General features: G+C 36.8%; 1 protein-coding gene across 1 annotated transcript; it reads right to left on the minus strand.

Moving 5' to 3' along the window:
• On the minus strand, window positions 1-22,733 carry LOC116302536 (gamma-tubulin complex component 2). The gene is made up of 33 exons (XM_089029214.1): window positions 22,473-22,733; window positions 21,282-21,357; window positions 20,595-20,686; window positions 19,516-19,573; window positions 18,706-18,849; window positions 16,934-17,033; window positions 15,884-15,975; window positions 15,689-15,760; window positions 15,404-15,485; window positions 15,089-15,166; window positions 14,865-14,932; window positions 14,664-14,708; window positions 13,725-13,817; window positions 13,289-13,350; window positions 12,972-13,014; window positions 12,052-12,123; window positions 11,511-11,572; window positions 10,984-11,041; window positions 10,304-10,358; window positions 9,706-9,856; window positions 9,258-9,349; window positions 8,768-8,855; window positions 7,884-7,954; window positions 7,398-7,445; window positions 6,930-6,994; window positions 5,964-6,034; window positions 5,834-5,887; window positions 5,368-5,488; window positions 4,957-5,049; window positions 4,065-4,115; window positions 3,463-3,576; window positions 2,569-2,785; window positions 1-2,439 (listed from the first exon to the last, which is right to left on the minus strand). Exons 1-33 carry the CDS (start codon window positions 22,523-22,525, stop codon window positions 2,222-2,224), a joined length of 2,859 nt encoding a protein of 952 aa, XP_088885340.1. The 5' UTR covers window positions 22,526-22,733; the 3' UTR covers window positions 1-2,221.
• Between the last annotated feature and the right edge of the window lie 234 nt (window positions 22,734-22,967).

The following is a 22,967-nucleotide window of genomic DNA, read 5'->3' on the forward strand; positions in this document are numbered from 1 at the left end:
TATGTCTCAAAGTGCACTTTATTTAGTTTGATATTTACAAAAAATGTTTTACAAAAACTTGTCATCGCTTATCATCACCACCGCAAGTACAGCAGTGGCGCAGCTCAACGAGGTCGAACTGTAAGAGCAGGTATCAACATGAATAAACCTGTACAAATACCAAAATAGCATTTGTGGACGACTAGAATAAGTACCTATGTTATTACATTATTAACAAGATATTAAACCATTACAGAGATGCTACAAAGAACACTTTAGAAATGTAATCCAGATTACGTGTCAAAATCGTGATATTTTTGCTCAGTCTTTAAGGAAAATATTGACTAGAATCAAGGCTTATAACGCCGGAAATGCAATAGTTACCTAACAGATTAGTCTCTATCCTACTAACCGCTGAATAATTCTCACGATCGAGTTTTAGAACAACCGGAAGCGGGTACCCTAACAGTATGAATGGTGTACGATGTACAAAACGATTATCACTTTTAACTAAATCAGAAACCGCGAAGCCGGGGGGGGGAGGAGGGACCTCTCACTTTTTGCGCCAAAAATACGAATCATTATGAAATATAAAATGTTTCCCCCTCCCCCCCGAAATTTGATTCAATATGCTTAATTTTCAAATGCCAGCCCCCACTTTTCAACATGCTCCGCGGTCCCTGCTAAAGGATAAAACGGTTTCGTGCGAGTGGAAAACGACACGCCTGCCAATCGTAGCCATAGCGCGTCGTGATTGGATGAAGTACTGGAAGACAATGGGAAGCCATTTCAATGCTACATCATATCGTACCGTGTACGTGCTTGAAGTGAGTAACGTTTATTTTCTACTTATTTGAAAACAGTTCTATCAATCGTTTGCCGATTTTATGATAAAGAAAAAAATCATACGCAAGAGATATGGCTTGATATCTCAATAATTAGGTGAAAAAAATCATACTCAAGGGAATGACATAATATTCCAAGTCGAAAAAGAAATGATAGGAGAAAGATAACTTAACTGTATTAAAATATTTTGTAAAGTTGGCCATCTGTATCGTACTAATCACGCCTCCAGTTAGTAGCAACAGTCTTACGCGTTTATAATTGGATTGGATTTAATAGCAAGAGCACACCTTGAACGATTAGGCAAGCCTGAGAGGTGCCACTTTAGGAAGGAAGTTACTGCAATTTTCATAAACATGCGAACTTTGTTTCTCCGAGTTGCACGCTGAAATTTGTTTTTTTCGCGGCCGGAGAAACAGAGTTCGCGTGTTTAAGATGCAGTAAGTTTGCCACAAGAATGTCTTTCGTACGAGTTAAATTTTCAAGATAAGGTCGCATACGAATTTAACGACATCTTGGACCAATCACAGCCCTCGCTTTACAGCTAGGTAGCGTTAATCAACGGCACGTGAAATCCATACTATAACATTATCTTTTATACGAAATCTACTCTAAGAGAATTATAACGATAGATTGCAAAATGATTACATAATCTTAAGCTATTACCATCTAAATACCCGGATTTTCTAGAGAAATCTCACGATTATATCCCTCTCGGAAATATGGAGTACCCTTCATGATTGTAATAATGATATTTGTACAGCGAGACGTCGATGTCAAGATCAAAGTACCCAGACAAAGGTATGCTCGTCCCAATGAGTCTGGCCCATTAAAGCTATCAATGCCTATAAATGTGAGTTTTATAATACAAGCACATTTAACGTCTTAATGAACTATAACATGCGTAATGTGGTGTCGAAGTCTGGAAAAAATCTTTAAATCATTTGTCGTCTGACCTGAGCATTCCCATACCGAAGGGGAGAGGGAAAGGACTACTTCTTAAGAGAGGATGCATTACATCGGGTCTTTCTTGGTGTAGCAAGCTTTATTGTATTCTGGGTTAGGGTTTTTATCTCAACATTTATTATCCTTGGCTATTGCTTTATTGTCTTCATGCTTCAGGTGCCTTGTAACACCAAGAAAGAGCCCATAAACCACTTGCCAGGGCTGAGAGAGAGAGGGGGGGGGGGGGGGATGGGAAGGTTGGAAGTCACTGCACCTTCAGCAAGACTAAAGCAGTTATTCTTCCCGTGGGTGAAAGATATCGAGATGCGCTGCAGGCTCAGGCAGGCTCAATACAGCTTGAGACGTCTGACCTCAATGCGTAAATCAACTGCTAAGCGAACACAAACTAACAGACGCATTAATAACATATCTTCATTATGCTGTGGTTATTTGCTCATCGTCTCGACCTTTTGCCTTCGTAAAGATCAGGCATTGAGCCAGGCTTCTGTAAACTTTTTAGACGTGCGCTTATTTTATCCAAAGAGTCAGCTGACCTCATGGTAGCGCTGGTACTTGAACTTTCCCTGACGGGCTCGTCGTAAGATAGGAACTGCGAGTCACTTTGAGATTGAGGCGATTCCTTACGAGCTGGACCCTCTGCATAAATGGATTCTAAATGGGATAGAATGGGATAGAATGAAATGAAAAATGAATGATTAACAAAAGATATATTCCTATCTCACCTAACTTCCTTCTCTATGACAACACACATCCCTGACTATCTACTGCACATATATCTACCTTCAGGGGGTCTTTTCTCTAGTTGTGCCGTATAGAACCCATTATGATCCAGTCTTGCTATAATATTCAGCATCTGGTGCTCACAGTCTGTGGTAGAGTAATGACTTAGTCTTTCCAGTAGATCCAACAGGAGCCGAGAGAAGTTAGCGTCAAAGTTCTGGACGGTACTTTCAAAGTCTCCACCACTCATCATCCGACTCATGTGATCAGCTTCTGCCTGGAATCAAATTATGACTCCTTCAGTTACCAAAACACTTCCCAAAATTGATCCAAGTTGGGCCATGATTTTTAAACGTTTTATTATGTTAAATTTTTATTTTCACAAGCTTAGGACTAGCATACGGAGACTCCATACGAGAAGAAAAACTGCACAGAGCCTATATCTATTCCTTATCTTTATGCATGTGCTGCTAGCGAGCACCATATTTTCTTGGTGGTGCATTCACAATGACACTCTTGCAAGGCTAAAGGTGCTGTTACACTATGCAATTTTTCGTGCAAATTGTCTCACAATTTTGTTGCGCGATAAAAACGTGCGTTACATTTGCACTTACACGTTATGTTGCACTTGGCAATGATTCGTGCAAAAAAGTTGCAGGATTGGTGTTACGCTAGGCAATGTCTTGCAATTTTGTTGCGAAAAGTAGAATAATGATAACTATGATGATGGTGATGATGAAGATGATGATGACTATAATGCAATGATGATAATGATAACGATGATAATGGTTTGATAGATCTCAGTTCTAATTCTTGCACCGCTGCGTAAACAAAATTGAGATTGTGAAACACGAAAGTGTGCGACAAGTTGCAATGAAAATTGCCTAACGTAACAGCCCGAGCATCTTTAAATCTATCACACGTGATATGTATAAGCTGTGATAACCCATATACCTTTGCAGCCGTTTTCTTCATCTCTTCCGCCCCTGGGGGTGGGCCTCTCTTGCTCATTGGGCTCTGCCCAGGCTCTTCGTTGACATACTCAGCACTTGCACTCTGGGTGAATCGCTGTGTATAAAAAAGACATAAATCATTTAAAGATAGAGCACGAATATTATTTAAAGTTATTTGTTATTAATTATTTAACGTGGTTGGTATCCAGCTATGAAGCCATCCGCACAAGACAGAAAATAAATGATGTCAAGCAAAACCAAGCAACACAATAGTTACGCAGAAAAGAGATGGGCAGAGAAACATTTACCGCCATTTGCATTGCTACGCGGCCACCCCAGACAAAAATCGCGACGTGCACTTTGCAATAGACTGCCGTCAATCAAGCACGTTGACGTCATTTACGCGCGTTTGGATCGGCCCGGATAAGCCCGGTGAGTGTGGCTCATAATACTTGTAAACAATCGACAAGTTTTGGCGCCTTTCGAATCACACACGCGTGTAAATGATGACAACGTGTTTGATTGACGGCAGTCTATTGCAAAGTGCACATCGCGATTTTCGTCTCGGATGGCCGCGTAGCAATGCAAATGGCGGTAACTTACTTGCATACAGTTTGTAAATGTCACGCACACCAATAACAACTTGCTAACATTCTGGAAAGAAATTAAAAGGAAAATAAAAACAAATTTTTAAGAAAATCACGAAGCCGGGTCTGGTGACTTCTGGATCAGTAAACATTGGATTGTCACGTATTTCACACTTTATAGTACACTCAACAAAATTACTTGACTCTGATTGGTCGAGAGGAGTACAATTATAGCTTTATTGTACTCCGTAGTATTACCGAATTAAGTCGCTATGGCAACACGGCCAAAACAATGTCAAAACAATTATTTTCTATCATTTTGTACTTAAGAACATATAAAGAAAATTTTAAAACCGTAAGAACTAATCTTTTTTATGCATTTCAGTTGCGCCATGGACTGAAAATCGGCCGCCAAATAGACAAAGATGAACGGCGTCGCTTCGCATTTTTTACTGAAATTTTGTTGAGTGAACTATAAACAAAAAATCGCACTGTCTTCTCATACAATTTGGAATTTATAGATACTCGTGATGTTTTGAAAGTTCTCAAATTAAACTTGCCTAAAGGCTCGTCCAATTTTGAAAACTTTCAAAACATCACTCATACCTATAAATTCTGAATTATACTCGAGATTGTGCGATTTCTTTTACAAATTGACCGCTGATTACCATAATAATACACCATAATACACCATAATACACTCGTAATGTTTGAAAGTTCTTTAATTGCACTCGCCTAAAGGCTCGTGCAATTACTAGAACTTTCAAAACATTACTCGTGTCTATTAATTTCCAAATTGTACTCGAGATCGTGCGATTTCCTATACGAATACCTTGACAGAGAAATTCTAAGAATATAGTAAAAAATAGAAGCAATTTCAAAGAGGATGATTGAAAAACTAGGGTCACCTTGAGTAGATCTGGGTTAGTCAGCATACAGTCCTTTAGACATCTGTCCAAGAAGTCATTATGTTGCTCCAATACACCATCGATATTCGTCACCTGGAAAAACAACAATACACATGTATTTATTCATGTACCATTCTGTTTATATTCTACGAACAACGATTACTACATGTTGAGACATCACTTGGCTATCACCTTAGGTTGTACTATAAATAGGATGTTTTCATGATGGCGCATTTGACTCCCAACATGACACCAAAATGCTTCGCGAATTTTCTTTCTTATTCAAATTGGTATTTCCTAATGACAATAGATCTGCCGTCTAACCACAGGCAGTCCAAGCTGTATTATGGGTGTGGGCACGCGATGGTGCCAAACTTCTATAAGATAATAATGTATGGACTAGCCACGGACCTCTTCCAAACTCTTTTTCATGAGGTGCCAGTTTGGTTCCAATACTTCAAACATCATGTAGTGTTGAAAGGTTTGGACGAGGTGGAGCATGCGTTGACATAACGCAAAAGCTGCTGCATACCTACAGGACAGACAAGAAAATGTGGAAATAGTAAGGAAAAAAATGGAGGAAGGAAAAGAAATGGAGAAATGTAAGGAAAGGAAACGGGGCGGAGCGGGTGACGTTGCGGTGAGAACGCTTTGAACAAAGCGACCCTGGTTCGATTGCCGAATTGGGTGTCGTATGTGAGTAGAGTAGTACTTTGGTTCTCTCCTGTGCTTCGAGGGATTTTCTCCGGGTTCTCCAATTTTCTTCCCTCCGTAAAAATCCCAATTGGAATTTAGTAGACGAATAGCTACCTCGTAGAAATGCCACTGCTAAATCCCGTTACTTCTTAAAGGACAGACTGACAGACTCACTACATACCATGGTGAAGATTGAAGAGTGAACTGCTTGGCTTTCTTGTTGTTGAGCCAGACACTGTGAACAAAAATCATCAACGTTAGATCTTTTTGTTTTTCAGTCGTAAGAGGGATGCTGGTAGTTTGACTCTTACTTGCACAGCTGTCTTTCTACGTGTTTGTTGTAGAATAAATGTCTGAAGAGCATCTGGTACTTAGTTAATGCCTGCGAAAAGAAGACAAATACATCAAATAATGTTAATATACACTTATTGGATTCATTCGAGCCCATTATGACAGAATATTTAAGAAGTTAAGACTTTAATATCTGCCATAATGGCGAGGATGAATCCTATAGGTGTTTTATTATATCGAACAAATTCTATAGTGCCATAATAAAAAGTGGTGGTTATCTGTAAGAGAGCACAAAGGGTGCCGATGAGGCAACCCTCTTCCTGCCCAAGAATGCCTTGGCGATGCGAGAAATAATATCTCCAAACATGTACAACTTTAAAACTTTCCAGGAAAATCATGTTTCTGTTACCCCTCGAGCCTTTTAGGCGTGCAAACGTTGTGCTTATAAAAAGTTCTATAATTGTTCCTGAATGATGATGACGATAATAATGACATGGAGGCACATGCATATAAAACAGACCACTAGATGGGTAGCATGGGTGGCGTACGCTGCTAACGCGTCGTACGTCTTTCGCCGCTGTGCGTCCAACGGGTCGGGTCCCTGGTTTGAGCCCTGTTGTCGCCGGCACATGTGGATTAATGTGGATGTATTATTCTCTCCCATGCTAAGAGGGTTTTTCTCGGGGTTCTCCGGTTCTACCTCCGTAAAAATCAACATGTGAGTTGAGCGTTGTGTGCATAGAACACTGAATGTAGTGGTAGTGGTAGTGCATGTGAGTGAAAAGTGTCCCCAATAAGCCTGAAGCGAGATGACGTTTTACCCCCGACTCTATACCATAATAGTTTTTAAAATTCTTTCATATTAAAATTTTTGTTTCCTTAGAGTCATAATTAAAGAACAAAAGCAATGTGAAAAGGATTATGGTCTAGAGACGGGGGTAAAACGTCATCTCGCTTCAGGCTTATTAGTGCGAAAGCGTAATTACCTTTTTGCTCAAAATTAAAGAAACTGGCCATTTTACAACATAGTCAAACGAGAAAGCCTCCAGACCTTAAAAACAAAGTTACCATTGGTTCCGTTAGAAAAAATGTCTTGGTAGGTGATAATTATAAGTTAAATGTATACACTTGATTGCAAAATCATTGTGGGGTCCAAAAACATAGAACATAGAAGATGAACCCGAAATGTTACATGGGAAGTACGTTAATTCAATGTATCTAGTGATACAACTCATGGAATGTTCATACGTCCTTGCACCGACCGAAAACATGGAGGCTTTGAACACGTTTCATATCGACCGTGTATCTCAAATGATTACATCTGGGTCCGGTTGTACGAAGGGTGGATAACGCTATTCGGCGGATAAATGTTATCAAGTGGAGAAATGTATCATCAAAGCCACAACTTGGGAGGAAGAATAATAATAATAAATAATAGATATAACAATACCTACCAGATATTTGAAGTTCTGTTGGGTCCTGTTGAAAAACTGCTGAGCTACCTAAAGGATAAAAAGCAAGGATAAAATCAAGTCAAAGGAAAATTACACATGTAGTGTTTATATATTTAATGAAGGAAGGAAGGAAGGAAGGGAGGAAGGAAGGAAGAACATGAGAAGAAAAGCAAAGCAATGCGAAGCAAAGGAATAGAAAGGAAAAGAGTAGAAAGGAAAGGAAAAGAGTAGAAGGGAAAGGAAAGGAGTAGAAGGGAAGGGAAGGGAAGGGAAAGGAAAGGAAAGCAAAGGAAAAGAAGGGGGAAAAAAAGAGAGAAAGAGAGAGTGAACGAATCGATCAAATTCATTAAACCGCCAAGGTAGCTGCATAATAGTTTCAGAGAAAGGGAAAGAGAAAGAAGCAGGTACAGAGAAAGAAACCCTTGAAGTTCAGGAAATAACCAACAAATCATGGTTGTTGCCAGATGTAATATAAACAGACCTTACCTCGGCTATCGTAGGCTACTGATAGTATACGAAACAGCTGTGTGATGAGATCATATGGGAGTAGCTCTGTCCTGTGGAAGACATAGACTTACAGTTTAGCAATAAAGCTGTTCGTAATGGGGGAAGTGGGGTTCATGAATCTTTCCCTAGACATGCCTATAAAGTTTGCGCTCTCTTACTGTCGACAAGACATGAAAAGGGTTGCTAAGCAAAAGATCAAGCGATATAATTTGAGAATTTTGATTGGCATCCGGCCATAATTATCAGCTAAGCACATGAGAGCTGTAATCGTAAATAATCTCATTGGGTATAGGATATCTCTAGCATCACATAGCAGAATAACCTATCAGAATTCAGGATTTGTAACAGTCCACTAGATACAGAGGTTTACTAACGATGCACTCATGTGTTAGCCATTTCGAGATTGAGGAGAAAACTGGGTCGAGCTTGCATTACAGTGCATTATGGGAAGCACGGGTGGTGTAGCGGTGTGAGCGCTCGCCTTTCATCACTGCGACCTGAGTTCGAGTCCTGCCGGGTTTGGTGTTGTATGTGAGTAGAGTTGTTTGTTGGTTCTCTCCTGTGCTTTGAGGATTTTCCGGGTTCTCCGGTTTTCCTCCCTCCACAAAAATCAACTCCTAAATTCCAATTCGATCATGGAATGAGGGCCACAGGTTTGTTAGCCACTGACTATTAAGTTCTACCCTCATGAAAAAAGGACGGTTTTATTATGCATATCTTTTAGATGACAAAACAGACGCCATCTTGAGAAATATGTCCCCTAAAACAGCCCCAGAATACACCACAATGCCAACTTGACCCAGTGGTTTTCCTCAACCTTGGAACGGCTCATATAGTGATCATGTTAATAACTCGAGTAATACCTTAAATCATCCTTGAATGGATCACTGTTAGCTGTACTGGTACGAAGGGCCAGTTCCAAGAGGGTTTCCAATCGAGACGGCACAATATCTTACAAAACAGTTAAAAATGACATACAGTACGACTACGGTCATGGGCGGATTTAGGGGTGGGTCCCAGGGGCCGCATTGACACTTTTGATTAAGGTTAGACATAGTTTCTCTAAAGGCTTTTCTGCGTCCCCCCTTCTTCAATCCTCCAATGCCGAAGTCCCCCCCACCCCATTTCTCTGAACATTAATACATTAAGGTCCTCGGTACATCAAGGCAAGTTGACCCTGCAGCTAGAAAACAAAATACTCTTTCAGTAGGACAACCTTTCCCTTATGAAAACATGTCCAAAGAAAACAAGACACACAACTTAGAGAAAAGTGTTGGATCAGTGAAGTTTGAGGTGGCCAGGGATTTCACCCGTAGATTGGATGAATAAATGGGTTTATAGAGTGTGGGATACCATCCATATTCTTCCTCATTTCATCCTCAGCCAAGTCCATGAATTGTACAAAGAAATCACCAAGATCCATTAGGAAATAATGCTTTATGGAACTGAAAAGGAAAACAAGAAATCTCTTTATTTAATAAGTGCCTAGCTATTCTAGCACTTTCGCACTAATTGGGGACACTTTCACTCACACTACCCTTACAATGTTATACGCACACAACACTCAACCTACAGGTTGATGATTACATAGGAAGGAAAACAATGGAAAAATCATTAAAAAGAAAGAGAGGAAGAAAGGAAGGAAAGAATAAGGATACAAAGTAAGGAAAGGAGAAAGAAAAGAAAAGAAAAGAAATTAAAAAAGATGAAGGGAAAGAAGAAGTGTGAATTGATTCCTTATATAAAAACTGTTTTGAAATGGGAATTGTTTTATATTTTCTTGAAGATTTTAGTCTTGTACCTTAGCCTGGCCATGAGTTCCTTCTCATCCATCAGTACCCTCAATAACGTCTTGCTGGCATAGTTGTACGACTTTTCTATTTTATCAACATATTCACGTTCTCTTAACGTGTAGATGATTTCTTCAGCATCTGGACAGCGAACATCACGACCTTTCAGGAATCAGAATAGAGCAGAAGTTATGCGAGTGAAAAATGGTTTTTGGCACGGGTACGGCTAACTCACAGATGGAACCCTTCAACAACCGCAGGGCTGATCTTAGTCAGGGCATGGTAAACTCACAGATGCTACCCTGAAACAACCTCTGTGTTAATCAAAGTCATGGCATAGCTAACTCACAGATCAAACCCTGAAACAACCTCTGGGTTGATCAAAGTTTGGGCAGGGCAAACTAACAGATGGAATTGGAATTTAGGGTGTTATGTCTTATGGAGAGAGGAAAACCAGAGAATACAGAAAAAAAACTCTTAAATAAATAGAGACACCTAATAATTAACTCTAGTCACCTGTGATACTGAGTCCAGGAATGGAATACAAGACCCCAGAGGTGAACCTGGGCGAGTAAACTAATGCTACAGCTATAAGTGTTAATTCCTTACCACATTGTCTGATTACGTTCAAGTATTTTCCTGTTCTAAGAATGTTCTCAGCAACCTAAAAGATAAATATTGAAAGAATAAATGGAATAATTTAGGATGTGTGTGCACGAACATGAAACAGTAGAGTTGTTTAAATTTGCCATCATTTCATGCAAACGAGAGGGTATAAATAAGAGGCTATTTTTAGTAACTGAATGCAGTCCCAATTTCACCTTACCCTACTCCTGTGCGTCATCAACTTGCGAGCATGTGCTCTTTCTGTTTCGTTTTTAGTGATCAAAACACTAAACGGAAAGAGTGCATGCATGCAAGTTGATGACGGATGGGAGTAGGGTAAGGCAAAGTTTAAACCGCATCCGGTTACTAAAAATAGCCCAAACGGGAATTTACATAATGCGAGCGGTATTAAGAACTTTCCCTCTCTAATTTATGCTGTCTTGATGCAAATTATATTTTATAATTATATTTTATAATTTGTTATAATATATATAGAAATGATAAATTAATAATAATAAATAATATAATAGATTAGTATATGTTTAATATTATTTAGGATGTTTGTACATGACAATGAAACAGTAGAGTTCATTTGGAATCATTATCAATATTTCAAATGTAACTGTTTGAATACAATACCATGTGTTACTATATTCCTGATTTAAATTTTTATTTTACTGTACCTTTTCCAAAAATATTGGGATGTTCTCCCTGACAACAGTGTAACGCTGCTCCCAGTAAGTGAGCATAGTTAAGGATAGTAGAAAAAATCATAAAAGTAAAAACATGAAAAAAAGCTCAATACAATTTTATTCATTGCTTCTTGGAAAAGCTGCATTTCATTGGCAGAGAGCACACATCATTCCAAGGCTCTGGCTTTGTAAATCATGTTTAATGACATTGAAATCTTCTACTTGCATTGCTAAAGAAGTAGATGTCTATTGAGCTTCTGCAACATCGAGTGTGATGATGTAACACACAGTTGCAGTTGCTGTATGTCTGAAAATTAATGGCGATACTCAACAATGGCAAAATCATTATTCATACTGGAAGAAAACAACTTGATATGATACACAAATTGTCTAGTTATGGTCTGAAATACTGGAGTCTGACCACTGAAAGAGCCATTTGGAATGTTTTAGATTGCAGATTAACTGTTATTTTGTTCAACTTTACACAGTAATTTAAATACATAGTAATTTAAGGATATGCATCATTATAGTCTTCTGTTAGCTTTTCTTTCTGGACAGAACCATGTTCTGCTACGAGAAACTGTAAACAGACAAAAGCAGACACCATATCAGCAGGATAGAGTTTGTTCAACTATTCTCTCACTTCTAAAGGGCTTTTTCTGGGTAATATTCAGACCAACTTCATCCATGGAGACTCCGATGTCCAAACAGGGAAACTAGACCCCTCACTTAAACCCAGACACTATAATTAGGGACACAGGCTTAATATTTGATTAACTTGGGTGTGAAATGGTGAACAAGACTCAATGACTGGCTACCAAACAGAGGAACTAAAGTACACAATGAACAAGACTTAATGGCTTAAAATAGTGTTTCTAATCTTGATGGGAGTTGACCAATGATGATGATCCAGCTATTCTCCCTTCATTGGAATTAACGAGTGAGTTGACTGTTGTGAAGTTGTAAATATTGAATGTGGAAGAGTACCTCTAAAGGCCATGGATGTAAAACATTATATTAAAGTATTCTTAATATTATATTATTATAAAACTGTAATACCTCAGAGTAGGGATCATTGATTATACCCTTGTATATCCACTGCTCCAGTGTATCAAAGTATGGAACACAAGCCTATATGAGAACAAGGAAACACTTTAGGAGAAACATCAATACAAGTTATACAACGTGCAAGCAAAGGTTTGGAGACAACTAAGGGAAATGCCTCCTTCTTAAAAATTCAGATTTTCTCTTTTTGCTGGTGGAATAACAGAAATGTTCTTTGTGACTAAATAGTTTTTTTTAGATAACTTTTAAAATATGTTGAAGGGATTGATGTGGATTTTGCAGGAACTGTACCACCAAACTCATGTTTTTAAGGTGAAAAACGTCTGCACATGCTCTAAGTTCGTATGCAACTTAGTCAAAACATTTTCATGACATTGTAAAAATATGTATTTATTTGACATTCAAACATGCCTGAGGAACTGAACTTTACAAATGTAAAATGCTCAGAGTATTTTACAGTATTTGTATCTTGCAGCATGTTTCATTGCATTATAATTAAGCACCACAGCTATCTCTTCTCACTTTCTTAAAGGAAATATCCACAAAGCAGATTTCTGTTGATCAATTCACTTTTTTGGCGCTAGCTTGGATTGTGTTATGGTCACCAAAAAGTTTGGACATTGTTCTCAGATTCCCATACAAATTCACTGACTTTAAAGAGAAAATTTAGTTAGATTTCTTTAATTACTGTAGCTCTCTTAACAGCAGTAAGAAAAGCTTCAATCCGAGCTAGAAAAATGATCATTTACTTGTATTTAGAGAACTAACTCAACATTAACTAAGTAAATAGTTCATTTAGAGTCAGTACATTTGTACGGAAATTCGAGAACAATGTCCGAACGTTTTGGTGACCGTAACACAATCTAAAACAATTTATACCCTGTAACGGCTAGTGCTGAAAAGAAATTACTTACAGCTTGAGTAAGGAACAAACAAAGATCTTGTGCCTTGGCATCACTAAGTAACAAAAAACAAAAAAAAAGTTATAATGTTTGTACTGTATTAAATGTTATTACTGCAGCACTTTTTGCTTTGCAATCCTCCCATGGATGTCCCCATGTATGCACTTGAATGATGTAAGCTTTAAGTCAGGATACCGGACCATGGGCAGAGAAAATACCAGTCGCTCACACAGCCAATCAGAACACACGAATTCTAGGATCGAGACCATTGTTTATAGTTTTATTGTCTAGCAAGTCTAGTTATTACTGGAATATTATGGCATAATTACCCAATCAAAGACACTGTCTTTTCATGTAAGAGAGTCAACACAGATCCACCTTTGCAATTACCCTGAAGGAAAAAAAGGTACATATTCTTTCATTAGATTTATTTATTTGTTTTAGATTTTGCCCGCAGTCTGACTGGTGCTGCACAGTAGGACACACTGTCCCCTCTAGGTACATAAGCACCAATTTCCAACCCCTTAAAATCCCCATACCCATCCCAAAGGCAGCACCTTCTCAATTAGTTTAAGACCTTAATTGTAGGTCCAGGCTGGGACTCAAACAACGACCTTTCCCTGTATTTTAGTCAATCAAAGGTCAACCCCTCCCCAGCTTATTGCCAGTTGATTGGTCAACCATGGTTGATTGATCTGCCGGTGTTGGACACTGCAAGCTTCAGGTATATTAGCCAATCATATATTATAACAGTAAGACACTTACCTTATCAACACTGGCAGCAATAGATGCCAGGATTTCCAAGGTTCTTATACAAGGCTGGATGTAAAACCAAAATTTCTGGAGTGATAACTGACCCTAAAAGCAAAATAATGATAACAACATCCTGTCATCAATGATATGCTACAGAACTATAGGTAGACATACTGTAAATCAACCATTTTAACAATATGGGTTTTGTCACTTCGTTTTATTGGGTTGTTCAATAGATTTCTGGTTGGCATGTGTGAGTATACACCCATAAATGGGTACTGTCGTCGTGTACAGATTAACGAAGTACGTCATAGGTTTCCGAACACACAAGTATGACTTAGAAATTTTGCTTCTCCTCACTTAGAAAAAAAATTCAGTGAAGACACCAAGAATCGAACTCGGTACCTTCGGCACCAAAGAACTACTACAATGTCAACCCCAACCCTAACCCTAAACCTAACCCCTAGACCACGAAGCGAATTCGGTTGGGTGGTCTCATTTTTTAGTCATATTTAAACGATGTATCATCAGCGCGTGCACATAAATATTTATTATAGTTTAATTTATGCTATCGTAGGGTACGACTACTAGCCGATTACTCGAAATTTGAATTTGAATAGAATTCCCGACGATACAATAACCCAGAAATGAATGGTGCACGTTGACATGATTGAGTAGCGCGCGCTACAAAATGAAGATTCTGTTACAAGAAAATTTGAATTTTTTTTTATAAACAAATATTTTTTACAGTTTTACTATGTTATAAAAGCAATGGTCAATGTTTACTTGTGCATGTATCCAGTTAGGGATGCACTTGGGAGGTTGCTTAAGCACTCAAGAAGCTAGAGTTACTCTTGCGCTTCTTTCGTGCTTAGCAACCTCCCGTGTGCATGCAGAACTGGACATACGCACGCTAAGCATTGACCTAACTGTACACAGAAATATACTTACTAGTCTGAATTGATGCTCTAATTGTGCCACCAAGACATAGTACTCCTGGAATTGAATAAGATACTTCCCTGTTTTATCACATATTAATAGCCGAGTAGAATATGTACAAAATACAAAAACAATTACAGTGCAGAACAAGATTATGATATGGACAATAATTAATCTTGTTCAGTTCAGACTATATGTAGATTTAGTCACTACCTTGAGAAGTGTCCTCATGGCTGCACACAGAGCATGGTTAACAAGACCATGCTCAAATGAAGATTTTTCTGCAAAAAAAAATAATAAATAAAATTAAACTAAAACTATAAGAGAATTAAAGGTAGGTCACCTGGAATTTATTCATATCACAGAGTGCAAAAATTAGTTTAAAAAAATAAAAAATAAATATAAATCTATGAAGTCCTATATTCCATTCTACTTACCTTCAATAAACCTACAGACAGTTGAATAGTATGAACAGACTGGGAGAATCCTCTGTACCAACTCATTGATAGAAACATCTGTAACAAATGTCAATGTACAGTAATGGATAGATATTTAGAGACACTGTACCTACAAAAAATCATGATTTTGGACCATTCAACAATGTACATATCTTTACAAAATGCAAAAACATTGAGTGAAATTCAAATAATTATTGTTCATAGTGCAAAAAATTAGAGAAGGGAAAGAAAGGGAAAGAGAAAGAGAGAGAGAAAAGTGACAGCGTAAAACTTTTCAAAATGAGTATAAATTACCAAGAGTCCTATCAACAGTAAATGTTCTTAGACTGTACTTGTCCTTGAGTGGTTTGACCCAGATGTACTTCCCTTCGACACCCTGAGGAAAAAAAAGAAAGTCAGTCATTAATTCAGTCTAACACAGAGAGCCAAACCCAACTTTACAACAATGAAGTATATGCTGGTACAAGCAGGATTTCTTGAAATAAATCTTACATTTGTGTAAAACCATTATCAGAAATCTACATCACGCTACCAGTAAGGACATACAAGTAGTGTCTGTGTGTAGGTAGGAGTGCTTACCATCAAAAGAAAAAGTAAGTCTTCAACAGCTGCTAGTTCTTGTAACGGCATGGGCAAAGTTCCAATGGAGCCCTAAAGAAAAACTCCATATTGTATTTCCTATTGACTTAAATGTGCAATACAGTGTAGGTTGACCAAGAAACGACAGGCCAAAGTGTTGATTGACATGTGTATTACATTATGTAGTCAACTCACTGGTTTCTTGTAGCTTTGTTCAGATCGTGGGACATAATCTCTGCTCAAGTAAGGTCTCTCTACAACCCAGGAAGGAGCTCCTGGGATATTTCCTGTAATTGAAAAAAATTACATTTTGTTGTCAAATGTAATCTTGCTATCCATGAGAACAGCAAGACTGCACCTCATCTATATTGATTTTATCTCACACCTTCAAATATCATTCATAGAGCAATCTCTTGAAGGCAGCGACTAGTACAGCCAAAACGTGAAGATAATAATAATAGTCATGGTGATGATGATGACGATGATGACAATGATGATGATGACGATAACAAATCTTTTAAGAGGCCTCCATCACCTAACGTGTAAGTGATTTTAAGGAGGGTCCTCCATAAGATATAATTTTAAAGATAAAGTTATTCATACGTCCTTTAATAATTTCAAAGCTCAAGTTATTTATTTTACATGTATAATTATGTGTGAAAACTGAGAAAAGACTTTACTACTGCATGTCATGTTGATTGCACGTTAAGATGCTAATTTTTAAAATAACTTACAAATTTCTCGTGTGCTGATTGGTTATTTTTTATCATCAATAAGAGGACAGACAGATAAAGCTGACGTCAACGAGTGCGCGCTCTTTCTGTTGATCGTTTTGATCACCAAAAATTAGAAGTTTTTATCATTTTTGTTATCATAAAACACAAAAAGACATCAGTTTTTTGTGTCTGTCCTCTTATTGACAATAAATTTTGTCATCATATTGTCAAAGTAGCATGCGGATCCACACTACTCTGACAATGTGATGACGCAATTTATCATCAATAAGAGGACAGACACAAAAAACTGATGTCTATTTTGTTAAATTGCACTATTTAAATAGTGGATAACACTTGAGCAAAACATTGGGAATTAATGCAAATGCCAACATGTGAAGTAGTAAGTTAATTTTTAGTTGACAACTACATAGTTGATAGTTTAAGCACTACATAGCTAGTTGTAGTTATTTCAAAGATACATATATGGCATGCATCCTAATAGTATATTTGTCTTTCATGCATACAGTACCTGTTCTCTTGGATTGTTTTTCTCTCAACAATTTGAGCTTTTCTTCTGGAGTTATTCCTGCCATGTTGACATTACTTGCAGTAGCAAGCTGGCTGCGTAACTGAACAAGACAAAAATAAATGTTAGGTAAAAACAATTATTATAACACATTTAGGGTCGATATCCGCGTGATAAAGCCATGAATAAAAACCATATCAGTGACAGTGAACTGGAAATTATAAATTTTGTGATTTTAATGACCCTAATTGTGTAATAAAGAAATGATTACATATTAAGAGCCTGATATTTTTTTATTTCACTCATTTTGCATATAACATCGCTCACTCCCACACAGACTTGCTCGTTCTCGATATTATATGGAAACTTGTGAATAAAAACAATATCAAGCTCTTAACATGTGAAAATCTCTATGTTAACCACTGATTTATATTAATTGTCAATAGAATTTAACAAGTACTGTATAGCTTTTAGCTAGGGCAAGTTTCCCCATTTCATACCACAATTTATTCACTTGGGAACTAGAGTCTATGTTTCAGTTGTATCCAATGGCCATGGCATTATTCATAGTCATGTTACCGTCTCCTCATGTGCAACCATTAAATAAAAATACTCTAGGGAATGATTATCTTTAAATATAGAAAAAACCAGCCTTGTATTATTTCACTCTTATCAAAAAAAGATTAATTATACTATTAGCCTTAAAATAGCAAATATCCTCTATAAAACATGATCAATCTGTTAAATATTTGTGTTTAATTTTTGATACTCACTTAAGTTGGAAAATGCATGTGCATGAAATAAGTAAAAAGATATCAAGAGGTATTGGCATCCTATCTAAACTAAGACATTATGTTAATCCTAGTATCTTGATTCAATTGTATTACTCCCTTATCTATCCTTTTTTGACCTATTGTTTAATAGTTTGGGGTAACACTTACCCAGTCTACAACTAAACCAATCACAATATTACAAAAAAAAGCATTACGCATAATGTCTTTTTCCAAATATGATCAACATTCTTCTCCTCTTTTTCATCAGTTCCAATTAGTTAAGTTTCCTGATCTAATATATCTTCATAATGCTATTTTTATGTACCAATTTAAACATAATCTGTTACCAGTAGCCTTTGATGATTACTTTCAATCTGTTTCTTCAAGACACACCTATAATACGAGATTAGCCTCGAGATCTTCTTTTTGTATTAATAAAGTCAGAACCAATTATGGTAAATTTAACATACGCTATGTCGGGGCTACACTATGGAATGATTTAGATGAAAATCTAAAATATTTATCAATCAAGCAGTTTAAGACCCACCTCAAAGCTAGTCTCATACAGCCTTATAATCAATAACATATTATTATATTAAATTTATTCTCAAACTATTTTATACGCAAATCTTAATAATAACACTTTGTAGTCTGTCATAGTTATTAAGATATGTGTTCAAGTGATTTATAAAAGTGGTACCTTTGTTTTGTATCTTTGTATTATTTATTTATTTTTCTATTATCTATAATACACTACCTTGTACTGTAAATTATGGCCAAACATGCATAGGTACTCAGCTAGATTAGCTCTGCTATTTCTGAGTATCTATTACCTATACTATCAGTTTAAAATCACTCAATGTAATTAATCTATTGAATTTCTTTAGGTAATAAAATCTTGTTGTTGTTGTTGTTGTTGTTGGAATGACACACAGTCAAAAATGGAAAAGACACTATCTGAAAAGTGAAAACAAAGCTTTTTGCTTTTATTAAATAAATTACCTCATTCAACTCCTGTTGCGACATGGTTCCTGATGCTGGGATAGCATCTTGAATGCCTTGTACACTGGCCTTTCCTCCACTCTTCAATGCTGCTAGTCTAGCACGGGTGCGTGCCTTATTGTTCCTTTCCAAAAAGGATACCATCTGTTTGAATAGAAAAGAAGTCTTCAATTAACTATATATTTGATTAATTTTAAAATATTAAGCATGTACAGCTATTTCAAAAAAGATTGGTGATGTTTTTGTTGCATGCAGCATGCTGTATACCAAGTCTGTAATGCACTATGGGCAATGCAGCAAACAGTCATCACGCTATGAAATTTTCCTAAACACACCCAGCCTGCAGGTTTCTTCAGCATAACTTCTTCTTTGCTGACATTTACATATAAATATAAATATAATACAATACCTGGTACACTGTACAATTCTCCAGCAACTTGTTTTGGTTTGCTGGAGAATTGCACAGTATAACTTATAGGGGTTGTATTGCAATTTTGTTGTTGTGCATAGCAGTTGCAAAAGTAGGACCCAGTTCAACTTTTTGCAATGGATTGCACCAACTGGCAACACATGTGTACATTTTTATTTCTTTCCGAGGAGCCAAAAAAACATTGCAAGTTGCTGAGATGGCATTGCAGTGTAACACTTCACTTTGGCCAACTACATTTTCAAGCATTGTGAGACAAGTTGCTGAGAAAATTGCAAAGTTAAAAATGACCTTTAAGCAGGTATGGGAGTTTTTAAAGAAACCTTCTCATGTCTTCACAGTCTCTGATACATATGATTATACTAAGGATGCTGTATACTGACCTGTCTGTCATCTACCACCTTTGATAGAAGATAAACTAATGGATCCAACTCACGGATACTGGAAAATTAAACAAGAGTAAATTAATATTAGATGATAAATGTACAAATTAGCATTAATCAATATTAAAGAAATAGAAAATGCGCATGTGTGCTGTGTGCTGTTATAAAGCACGCGGGGAAGAAGCAGGACACGTAGCAGAGTGCTTCTCAACACTTCTCAAGTGTCATGCCAATCCCCAAGTGCTTTATGACTTCACACAGCACACACAGCAAGTTTATTATTTCTTTTATAAAATACAAATTACATGAATTGACTGAAACTGAAAGTGCGCACGCATGTTGTGTGCTCTCATAAAGCATGCGCTCCCAACCAATCAGAATGCGAAATTTAGAACAAATATTTTATAATACATAATAAATGTACAAGTTAGCATTAATTAATATTACATAATAAATGCGGTTTCCTTATTAGTAAGCAAAATTAACTGGGAGATAACCAGGTCAGCAGAACCTCAAAAGCCATCATTGCACATGCGCCTTTAACATGCAGCGGCTCAGTTGCATGCTTTGCTCTGCCAGTGCTATTGCTTGCTTAGCCATAGCACATTACTAGTTTTGCTGTAAAGGATTTTGTGATGTTGCCCCCATCCTCCCAAACATAAAGGGGATAAAGAAGTAAATATATTAAGTTTTGCACTGAGTAATTACTGTAACAGGTGCTGAGGGTTGACCAGTGGCAAGGTATCCATGGTTACAGAGCTTTCAGAATAAGCTGGCACCTGGCAGAGCTCTGGCAAATGCTTCGAAGTTAACCACCAGCTACTTTTTCTTTTCTATAAAATACCTTCTGTTTCTTATATCAGATCACAGCCAGCTACTCATGACCACCTACTCCAAAACTTTCTGAATGCCCTTGGTTACCTACTCATTGTTCTTGCCTGTTGCTAGTAATTGGCTGAAGATTAGTGGGAAGTGAACCCTGGTTTCCTCAAAAGAAAACCCTGTTGTTATGACCTAGCTTTGCCCTATGTCTGTATACTGTGTCATCTAACAGCACAATAAACTATGCAGTCACATACTTTTTAGATTTTAATTCATCATATTTCTTTAGGAATTCTCTTGGTGTATTGGATGATTCTGCTATCTTGCTCTTTGATGTATGAGCTGACACCTGATGACCGTAAAAGAAACAACATTCACTTATTCATGAGCAGCAACATTTTTACCATATCTGTTTATTTTTTATTCTCAATATTTTCATAGGCAATGCCTAAGGACCATTTTTCGAGTTCCAAATTACCGCTGTCTTCATTGATTACAGACTCAATAGACCTCTTCAGCTTGGGCATAATGTTTTCTCATTTCAGACCACGTGTCATTCCCTTGAGAATAAGATTCTTTGTTTGAGCTGTATCCATATTCATGTGCTTTCTCATGTGCAACCGAGCGCAAACCTTAAACAAAGAAATGATACTCTAGGGAATAACATGTGGTCTGAAATGGTAAAACATTACGTCAGAGCGGAAGAGGTCTATTACTCAGGCTTAGCCTCAAATCAATGTCTAAATGTTCACCAATGGTAAAGTAAAGAATGCATAACTTCAACAATACAAACACTTTGAAATTCCACACAACTTCACTGGAACACATAAATAATCTGCACAAAGTCAAGGCTAACCCTGAACAAGAGAACTTGAAAGGAGTTTTTAAGGAGTGTAAGGAGTAGCATGAACCCTGACATATATATATGTACATGTAGTGCATACCTGGGTTGTTACATATGGAGTCATGTTCTTGGTCAGCATTTCTGTGTAAACCTCAGGCCCATCACTACCAGTGGCACTTATTGTAATCAAGGAAAAATAAATATCAATGCAAAACGTTAAGAATTCTTAATACCTGTGAAAATCATGGCACACTCAGAGGTTTCAATAGGACTACCGGCAGTCAATCACCATTCACTACTTGTATTTCATGATCAAAGGAAAAATCATTAATATAAATCTAGTGCAGACATAGCTACCTATTTTGTCAATAGAACCTCCTACTTCAGACATTACTAAACCGGACTAATAATGGCCCATCATTGGACAATGTCTGGCCAGAATTGGATTATCATAACATCACCATTATTATAGTTTATATTTGTATAAATTGGAAAATATGAATGAAATCATAAAATATAAAATAAATTTATAAAGAAAGCAGGAAGAGAAAATTTCATTGTAAGAGATGAATCTCTTGTCAGTTTTTGTCATTGGACAAGGCCGTAGACCAAGTTCAATGGACTACTTCAATGATTTGGTGGCCATCTTGAATCACAAGGCATTTTGGGTTGTCCAGTAGGCAAATAATTAAAGCTTTGTAACAATAATAATAATAAATAATTATAATAGTTCCTGAGTATTATTAGAACTCAATGCTCTTACATAAGTGTCCTAAAGTCAAAAACAATAAATAAAAATATACAATATCATTAACATTAACAATGACTGGCATCGATTAACTTTTAAGGTTTATAACAATTTGACATTAAATGAATTAAAATACATGAAGAGTTCCACAACTGAGGAAATTTCTCAAATATCGTAGAGTCGTAGTTTCAGCATCTTTCTTTTGTTTTGCTCCCTGGGTGACCCATAATGCCTTGCGATTCAAGAGCTAATAATTTTCAAGAGCTTTCGATTCCAATGAGGAAAATAATTGGACAGTTACCTATATGAGATAAATTAATAGGTAGCTATACAATTACTGTAATTATATTGGGCAGAAGTCTTTGCAGGCAAGTTCCATTGAATTTTGCAGTTCCACTAAATTGCAGTTCCAACAACTAATTCTAAAATAATTGTATAACGCCCTTATAAATTTGGATACAAATCTGTTATGAAGCAATAATTGTTTATATGGGGTTAAATACTTAACTAGAAGATAGTTTAATAGATATAAAGATAACTTACCCGAGGAGAGAGAGAAGCTGAGAGACGTGATGATGAATACGAAACTCACTCATCTTGAATATTCAACAAAATAAATAAATAAATAAACTGCAACAAAACTACATTAAAACCAGCTTAAGAATAAAACACATGGATTGCAAACACTTTCTCAATAAGTTCCAATTGCTATTTATGAATATTACTGCCGAGATAGGACCAAAACAAGACAAATTATCATAATACTTTCAGGAAAAAAGTTTACAAGTTGAGCGCCATTTTGAGTTCTCATTTGAACACCGCTGACACAACAGTAGCAAGGGCCCAGAAAAGATATTTTTCTCATTCCAGGGGAGGGGTAGGGAAAATCTAATCTTATTTGTGAATATTAATAAAAAAATTTTTTTCATGAAAAAAGCAAATTTGAATTTATTTTCGAGTTTTAAATTACAAAATGAAGTAAATTCAGTGTTATTTTTGATTTTTATAATTCATGCCAACGATTATCCCCTCTCTCCC

The sequence above is a fragment of the Actinia tenebrosa genome, unplaced genomic scaffold (assembly GCF_029948245.1).
Source record: "Actinia tenebrosa isolate PJP-AT-01 unplaced genomic scaffold, QUT_ActTen_1.0 PGA_scaffold0__85_contigs__length_37466705, whole genome shotgun sequence".
NCBI classification, from domain to species: Eukaryota; Metazoa; Cnidaria; class Anthozoa; order Actiniaria; family Actiniidae; genus Actinia; species Actinia tenebrosa.

Coding starts and splice junctions, on each gene's coding strand:
- LOC116302536 (XM_089029214.1), bottom strand. CDS start 22,525: ATGAGTGAGTTTCGTATTCATCATCACGTCTCTCAGCTTCTCTCTCTC. Junction 15,167..15,403: donor TACTGTTGATAGGACTCTTG/GTAATTTATACT, acceptor CATTTGTTACAG/ATGTTTCTATCAATGAGTTG. Junction 3,577..4,064: donor CATTTACAAACTGTATGCAA/GTAAGTTACCGC, acceptor TTTTATACACAG/CGATTCACCCAGAGTGCAAG.